This window comes from Coenobita brevimanus, chromosome 34, assembly GCF_032717465.1.
Source record: "Coenobita brevimanus isolate Jiangsu-jjx chromosome 34, ASM3271746v2, whole genome shotgun sequence".
Lineage (NCBI taxonomy): Eukaryota > Metazoa > Arthropoda > Malacostraca > Decapoda > Coenobitidae > Coenobita > Coenobita brevimanus.
The window spans coordinates 3,193,638-3,202,984 of record NC_136987.1 but is presented as its reverse complement, the minus strand read 5'-3'; the positions used below and the strand labels follow the sequence as shown (position 1 = coordinate 3,202,984).

The window sequence follows — 9,347 nt, the reverse complement described above, 5'->3', positions numbered from 1 at the left end:
TGTGGATATTAAGGTGATATTTGTGAGAGAACAGAAAGATGGTGTTAGTAAAATAAATCGCAAAGGAAGAGGTGTTAAATCTCCAAAACTATACTCCCCTCACCTTAACTTGGCCCAGATTGTCGTCCTTTTACAGCATATTTCCAGGAAGTTAGTGGCAAAAAAACATAATACTTTACCGCTCTCTGTTCTGCCCAGAGCACTTCCTCGTGACCACCATCCTATTCTAGTGTTAATCTCTCACCATACCACACTAGTCAAGACGGAGGGATGGCAATTTTGGGCCAGGTAGGAGTGAAAAGGGTACAGGTAAGTTTAGCCCATACAAACTAAACAGAGATTTCTTACTGTTAGCCACTTCAGTACAATGCCATCTTATCTAAGCTTCATAATATTACCTCCAGTCTTATGTTTTCCTAGATATAAACATACGAATATCTAATTTCTTATTGGAGGACGATGCGCCATTTTTTTTATTTTTTTCATAGGAAGGTGTAGGTGGGAGACACGTAAGTATAAGATGTCACCTTATTCACGTGTTTTTAATTCTAGTACGGCTGTCTCCAAACTAAATCGCAAAGGAAGAGGTGTTACGAAATCTCTCTCTCTCTCTCTCTCTCTCTCTCTCTCTCTCTCTCTCTCTCTCTCTCTCTCTCTCTCTCTCTCTCTCTCTCCAACATACCGTGTCCCCTCCTAGGCCTGTATTCTCGCCGGTCAATGAAGCTCCCTAACATCTTTTCCTAAGCGATTTATTTTGCTTATCAAACATTACGGTCCACTTTTATGTTATATAAACCATTCCAGTATCGCCATACTCTGCATAAATAACTTACGAAAGGATATTAACTAGCCATATCCATAAATAAATCGCTTAGGAAGTGGTGTTTGGGAGCTTCCTTACCAGACAAGAGTACGGGTCTTATTGCCGTATTCTTAAAATAATCTTTCCCTAAACTTTCCCGTTGAAGGAGTTTTGACTTCCATCGGTATCCAGACATATTCCCTTGGAAGGGAAGGGAAAATGTTCAGGTTGGTAGCCGTGTTAAGCTAAAACGACCCATTCTGCTGATATTTGGTATGGTGGAGCGTTAAATTTATAAATTAATACATCAAAACACGCATATCTCGTGCTGGATAATGAAAGCACAACACATTTGAGACGTGGGAGGTGGCTACCACATCCGTACTGTTGGATTTGTATTCAGCCATAAATGCCATTCTGGCCAACACCGCAGCGGTGTTCACTCCTCAAGACAATAGTTTCATAATAAATTATATTCGAGGAATATTATTATCTTTAATGTTGTTATTCGTAAATGTGAGAATCACTTGTTAACTCATGTACTCGCATGGCGGCGCTCACTGTTTTTTTCCCGCAGGAAGACACGAGCCGAACCACTTGTGTGACCTTGACGGCAGATTTTCCTTTTCCGGGCAAATTAACAAGCAAATATTTCTTGAAAAAAAATCCTCGTATGACCCTAGCCATAATGTATAAGATTTGTCAGTGTCAGATCATATAAGACTGGATGAATATCGGAGGTAGTACGTCGTCTGCTCTGTTTATGTCTGGCAAAACGTCTCAGCCGACATGGGTAACACGTTTAAAGAGGTACAAATAGCACTTTAAAAAATCACTATATCGTTGTAAATCATATAAATAAAATTGTACAGTACCTTTCATCGATATTTTAAATATATTTGACAATAAACTACAATAGAACGCACTGAAATTGCGAAGGGATTTTTGAAGAGACTAGTCAAATGATTCCGTCAAGTTCCAATAATTTCGCCTGCTCGAAGAGAAGACCTTGCCCTTCGCGCAGCTCAGAAAGAGAAGGATTTTTTTAAAGAATACCAGTTCAACGAAGGATGACCTTCCCATGCATCTAAAAGAGAAGGAAAAGTTTAAGAATGCGGGCGCTAGTTCCCTGTTCTGACCTTGCCCTCTCAAGATAATCCTCTATCATTCTCTTCAGGGTTTGACGTATAGATAAGATGTATGGCGGCGATACTCATTCTTTATCACATGAACTGTCACATTCTGAATCACATGCAGCTATATTCGTCCCCTCACATGACATAGCTAAGATTCAAGGCAGTATATTCGTCCTCTCACATGACACATAGCTAAGATACAAGGCACCTATTTTCGTCCACTATCACTCGTGTAGTAGTAGTAGTAGTAGTAGCAGCCACAGGTTCATCTGGAACATAAACCAGGTGGAGGTGGAGGGGGTAGGCTGAGACTACCCCTCTCCTGCAGCCCACCATCCTCCTTTTCAGGGATAGGGTGGCACCCGTGGGACATAGGAAGGCTGTATCAGTGCCACCGCATGAAGGCGTCCCTCTCCCCAGTCCCCATACCCGTGTACATGCTCAGAAACATGTCTACCACGAGCGACATCCACACCACCCGAAAAGCATAATAGAAGTAATAGGAAAAACTCATAACATTAACAGCAACAGCCCTACACATAAGGCAGCAAAGTAACAGCAATCCTCAACAGCCCAGCCCATAAACACCAGTCCTCCTCCATGGCACAGCACAGCACAGCACCCAGATAGCCGTAATGTGCAGACTAATTAGACGATTCCGGTGCTGTTCCTCCATCACTTCTCCCCTCTGACTTCCTCATGGCTGACATTAAAATTTCTTCAGTTGATGTATTTTCTGCCATCACTGGCCTCAGTACTAACAAGGCATATGGGCCTGATGGGGTCCCTCCTGTTGTTCTCAAGAACTGTGCTTCTGTGCTTACACCCTGCCTAGGCAAACTCTTTCGCCTTTGTCTGTCAACTTGTACCTTTCCTTCTTGCTGGAAGTTTGCTCTCATTCAGCCAGTCCCAAAGAAGGGTGACCACTCCCAACCCTCCAACTATCGTCCAATTGCTTTAACATCCTGTATTTCAAAAGTTTTCGAGTCAATTCTTAATAGAAAAATTTTAAGGCATCTTTCCTATCACAACCTTCTTTCCGATCGTCAGTATGGGTTCCGTCAGGGACGCTCCACTGGCGATCTTCTCACCTACCTTTCAGGCTCCTGGTCATCCTCCTTTCGGGACTTTGGCGAAAGCTTTGCCATTGCACTTGACATCTCAAAGGCTTTCGATCGAGTCTGGCATAAATCTTTAATTTCCAAACTGCCCTCCTACGGTTTCTATCCTTCTGTCTGTGCCTTCATCGCTAGCTTCCTTTCTGGTCGTTTTATAGCCGCTGTTGTAGACGGCCATCGTTCTTCTCCTAGATCTATCAACAGTGGTGTTCCTCAGGGCTCTGTCCTATCACCAACTCTCTTCCTTTTATTCATCAATGATCTTCTAAGCTGTACATCTAACCCTATCCACTCATACGCTGATGACTCCACCCTTCACCTTTCTAAACAAGGGATGAGGCTATGGCACACCTAATGTCTGACTTGGCTCGTATCTCTGACTGGGGTAAAAATAATATGGTTGTCTTTAATGCATCTAAGACTCAGTTCTTACACCTATCAACCCGACAAAATCTTCCACAGGTATACCCATTAATGTTTAATAATATTCAGCTTAATCCTGCATCATCCTTGAACATGCTTGGGGTTTCATTTACTCGGGACTTATCTTGGAAAGATCATATTACATCTCTTGTAAAATCTGCTTCCAAGAGATTGGGTGTGCTAAGCCGACTCCGCTCTTTCTTTACCCCTGCACAATTGTTGACTCTATACAGGGGTTTTATCCGCCCCTGTGTGGAGTACAACTCTCATGTGTGGGGAGGCTCCCCACATACAGCTCTTCTCAATAGGGTGGAGTCAAAGGCTTTTCGTCTCATTAACTCTCCTCCTCTTACTGACTCCCTTCAACCTCTGTCTCTTCGCCGCACTGTTGCATCTTTATCTCTTTTCTATCGCTACTTTAATGGTCACTGCTCCTCTGAACTGTCTGCTTGCATTCCTCCACCTCTACGACGGGCGCGTAGCACCCGTCTGGCAGCAAACTCTCATCCCTTTTCTGTCCCACTCTCTAATGCAAGAGTTAACCGTTGCTCCCAGTCTTTCATTTATGCAACAGGTCAGCTCTGGAACTATCTCCCTCTATCTGTATTTCCTGCTGCCTATGATCTGCAGTCTTTCAAACGCAGCGTGTCCAGGCATCTCAAAATGATTGGATCTTGAATTTAGCTCTCTATTGTAGTTTGTTTTTCTCTTGGAGGGAACTGTTACTGCGGGCTCATGGCCTTTGGTTCCTTCTTCCTCGCATTAAAAAAAAAAAAAAAAAAAAAACGAAATCTATAAGGATCCTAAACACACACCTGACTTCCTCATTCCCGTCCGTCGCCTCCTCTCATTATTTTTACTGCCAGTCAGCACACACATCCACCCCCATCATCCTCCAGTGTGTGTGTGTGTGTGTGTGTGTGTGTGTTTAGCTTCGGAGTTTGTGTGCATGGGTATCGGTAAGTTACGATATGTGTGTGTGTGTGTGTGTGTGTGTGTGTGTGTGTGTGTGTGTGTCTGTGTGTCTGTGTGTCTGTGTGTGTTTAGGTTCGGAGTTTGTGTGCCTGGGTATTGGTAGTTCACGATGTGTGTGTGTGTGTGTGTGTGTGTGTGTGTGTGTGTGTTTACGTTTGGGGTTTGTGTGCATGGGTATTTGTAAGCTACAATGTGTGTGTGTGTGTGTGTGTGTGTGTGCGTGTGTGTGTGTGTGTGTGTGTGTGTGTGTGTGTGTGTGTGTGTGTGTGTGTGTACGCCCACATTACCATATTCTAGCACTAACCAGCTCGAAATAACCCGCAAAACGGCAAAAATCACCGCCAACTAAAAATGAACACACTATAGACGAGAGTATTATATGGCAAGGAGTAGTGATGGTCAGGGTGTCAGATTGAGTTATTGCCTTGGCACTGTGTATGGCACCCCTCCCTCCTCCCTCCCCTCACCCCCTCCCTCCCTCTCCCTCCCTTCTACTCCCCCTCCCTCCCCTCCCCCTCCCCTTATATTCTTGTCGACCCAAAATATTTCCTAATAGCTCTGCCTTCTCTATGACCTCATCCCCCCTCACCCCATCCCCCTCACCCATCCCCCTCACCCATCCCCCTCACCCCATCCCCCTCACACCATCCCACATACCCCATCCCCCTTACCCCATCCCCCTCATCTCATTCCCCTCACCCCATCCCCCTCACCCCATCCCCCTCACCCATCCTCCTCACCTATCCCTCTCACCCATCCCCCTCACTCATCCCTCTCACCCATCCCCTTCACCCATCTTGATCTCATGGCGTAAGGAAGTTGACCTATGTTTGTGGCCTAATAGAGAGAGAGAGAGAGAGAGAGAGAGAGAGAGAAAATATTAACACCACGTCACCTGATAATTCATATATCACTATACTCCTTTCACCTTAACTTGGCCCAGATTTTCGCCCGTTTGCAGCTTATTTCACATAGCTCAGTGGCAGAAATAGACAATGTTATGGCTCTACATCCTCTCCATAGCACTTCTTCGTGACTAGCATCGTATTCTAGTGTTAATCTACTGTTACATCTCAGCAATCAAGATGGAGAAATGTTAGTTTTAGGTCAAAGAGTAGTAGTAGTAGCAGTAGTAGTAGTAATAGTAATGGTGGTGGTGGTGGTAGTAGTAGTAGTAGTAGTAGTAGTAGTAGTAGTAGTAGTAGTAGTGGTGGTGGTAGTATTGCAGTAGTAGTAGTAGTAGCAGTAGTAGTGATGGTGGTGGTGGTGGTGGTAGTAGTGGTAGTACTGCAGTAGTAGTAGTGGGAGCAGTAATAGCGGTGGTGGTAGTAATAGTGGTAGTAATAGTAGTAGTAGTTGCAACCCCAGGCTCATATGATTCTTAAATCCAGTGCCCTGTAGGCTGAATTTTCCCTCCTCCATCAGTCCACCATCCTTTTTTCAGTGGATAGGGAGGGAGTTAAGGGACGTTTGCATAACCAGGCAGAGGAGCCGACTGGTTAAATCGGTGCCATCGCGAGAAGGCTTCGCTCTCCAACACCACAATTATAGAAACCCAGAAAATAAATCCGGAATCTAATTGAATATGTATAGTAGAACCCGTGTATAAAAATCTTACAGGTAGTGTGTGTGTGTGTGTGTGTGTGTGTGTGTGTGTGTGTGTGTGTGTGTGTGTGTGGTCTATTTTTGAAGAGAGTATCGAAACAAAATCAGTGTATGAACGATGAAAATAAACAAAAAAAATATATATATATATATATCTCAGTACATTAATAACATTTATATATCTTGAGCGACACGTGGAGGGGGACGTGGCAAATGACGCAGTGGCATGTGTGAGGAGAGGAAGCATGTGTCAGGCTCTGTATTACCCCCAGTAAACAGTTTACCCCGACCGCACCACCATCTCATCATCTACACCCTCACCCCCACCTTTACCCACTTACCCTCACCCTCACCTCCGTCCTCACTCACTAAATATCACCTCTCTCTCTCTCTCTCTCTCTCTCTCTCTAAAATGACAGGACCTTTTTTTTTTTTTTTTTTTTTTTTTCCCTTGCTACACTAGATAATTTTATTTAGCCGAGAGAAGCCACTAACTCCGATTACTGTGTAGAAGTGGCGTGACGGGCAGCCTACACGTGGTGACGCTATGCACCCAGACTGGAGCAGATGCGGCGTTCATCCAGGAGCCAAACTTCATATTTTCCTCTCCTTCCCTACACCTCGCCGTGAGATGTGCCCAGATTCGACCCTGGAGAGACGCTGTCTACCACAAGGGGGCACCGGATCCCTACACGTACCATACCTGTAGGACGGCCCCACAGAAGCAATTACTAACATGTGGTCAACGAGTCTGCTCCTCCATACAGACTAGGGTTAAGCAGCAACATTTGTATATCGATAAATTACGTAGACACAACCACATTCCACCTGTATTATCATCTAACAAGTCGACTACACGTTCATCTTCGGGGCCGGCTGGTAATCCTTTTAGTGCTTGTGACGCAGAGACACTTAGCGATATTTTTTGGTGTCTAACCCCGGTGTGACTGCCGATTTAGTTCATGCCATACACACTCCTCCTAGTCAGAAAGTTGGTGTGACTGCCGATTTAGTTCATGCCATACACACTCCTCCTAGTCAGAAAGTTGGTGTGACTGCCGATTTAGTTCATGCCATACACACTCCTCCTAGTCAGAAAGTTGGTGTGACTGACGATTTAGTTCATGCCATACACACTCCTCCTAGTCAGAAAGTTGGTGTGACTGACGATTTAGTTCATGCCATACACACTCATCCCAGTCAGAAAGTTAAGCAGATACAGTGCTCAGAGACTACAGATGGAAATAAAGCAAGTCAAACACCAACAGACCCACGGAGAGAAGAGCCACACAGCGCCCGAAATTTGATATCTGCCCGTGAGATTGGCCTTCGATGGATCTGCAGGAGAATCAAAACACTGCTTCCCCCATCCACACACACACACACAATGGATGCGCAAAATTTTTACCCGGATCGGATCAGGCATTCATGAGATAACGCCTCACTCTGAATTTAGACCTTGATCTTTGACCTTACTTTTTAACAGGAAAGGAACAAAGTGGGGTTAATTTTTCCCACAGCCACACAAAAAGTACAAGCCAATTCTTACCCAAATCTGATCAAGCAGTGATGTGATGACGCCACCCCGTGAATTTAATCTTGACCCCTTGATCTTTGACGTTTGATCACTCCACATCAAAATGGAACTATTTCTTCCCAGACCCACACACAATGTATGTACGAAAGTTGACCAAAATCGGAACCCGCATTGGTGAGATATTTTGTTAACATACATACATATACATAACTTCATACATGGATACAAGCATATATACATACACTCACATAAATAGATACATATAAACATCCTTGCATTAATTAGTTCATGCTTGTGTTGGACCTCATGCTTTCCCTCTCAGAAGGCGAGATCCCAGCCAAGAATCTGCTAAGTGGCGGCATCTGAAAGAAGGGATAACTAATTGTCCACCCCTCCTTTTTTTCTTTTCTTTTTTTACCTCGTGTACTCGATAGGCAGTAACGTATGCCTTTATTGTCCTTCCCACCCAACAGGCGAGATTTTAACCAAGGACCTGGATTTTTCCCTTTTTTTCAAGATGTCGGTGTCTGAACAAGGGGAAAGGCTTCAGCAAAACATGAATGTTTGCCTTAATGTCTTCGTGAAGTCTCTAGGCATATAATCTAAGGCTTCTTCCTCTTCTTTCCCATCAGGAGAGATTCTGGCCAAGGACCTGGAGTGCTTCTTCTGCGAGGTGGCGGCGTCTGAACAGGTGCTGCAGGTGGCCAACGCGTTCCACGAGGTGTTCAAGGAGGTGCAGAACGTCAGGAAGCGCACCAAGACCTCCCTCCTCGACCGTGTGTTGGGCACTAAGGCCACCAGGATATACGTCCGCGGGAAAAGTGACTCTGCGCTGCCCAAGGACTGACTCCTACGCCTCACGCTCTAGTGCCAGTGGCTTTGGGGATTACGAAACGCCTCTTCTTTGGCGATTTAGTCCGCGGATTACCCCTCGCTATCCTCTTGTGTGGTATACCCGTTTTACTCTAACTTGGACTAAGATTGGCCTCTTCCCATCTTCAGTGCTGAGTTTTGACAATAGATAGACACTAGAAAATAATACTAGTCACGAAGAAGTGCTATGGGAAGAATTTCAAACCGAAGTATCGTCCTATTCTTCCACTGAGCATTTTGAATTAGGCTGCAAAAGGACAACAATCAGGGCCAAGTTAAGGTAAAGTGAATATAGTAATGAAAACTATGTTAAAACGATATAAACAGCATACAAGGGGCTGTTGAGATGTAATATTCAGACTAAATCGCTAAGGAAGAGGTGTTGCGACGTCTCCAAAGCCACAGAGAATACCGGTACTCCCTCTAGTCCGCCTCTGCTGCCGCCTTCCATGTCAGCAAAAGTTGTGGAAATATAACCACGGAAGAAGAGCTCCATCACTTCTTTTAATTTATTTTTGTAATTATAGGATGGACACAGGAAGGAGACTATGGAAATTAACTTCTCTTGATCTACCTAAAAAAAAATAATAATAATATTTGTTATGAGGGAACATTTTGCGAATTTGGGCCCTTTTCGATATTAAAGGGTTGCGGTACATTTTGGCTAGTTGTACAACATATACAGAATAACATTTCCAAATGATTTTTTTTTTACGCCAAGACTTCAAAATACGCACACACTTACATACCTATTGCCACTGCTGTTCAATACACTGGTACACTTAGCTGCAGTGTCACAATAACTCAGAAGCACAGTACACAGACCCGTTTATTTTTTATTTGTTTTTCCGCGTAAAGTCTGATCGAAAATATCTGAC

At 44.3% G+C, this 9,347-nt stretch overlaps 1 protein-coding gene across 1 annotated transcript in view; it reads left to right on the top strand.

Moving 5' to 3' along the window:
* Positions 1–8,443, top strand: part of LOC145396106 (ras-related and estrogen-regulated growth inhibitor) — a 59,065-nt gene extending 50,622 nt beyond the window's left edge. Inside the window, exon 5 of the mRNA XM_080269580.1 lies at positions 8,229–8,443. Within this exon, the coding sequence (XP_080125706.1) occupies positions 8,229–8,443 (215 nt within the window). The remainder of the gene's footprint in view (positions 1–8,228) is intronic.
* The last annotated feature ends 904 nt before the right edge of the window (positions 8,444–9,347 follow it).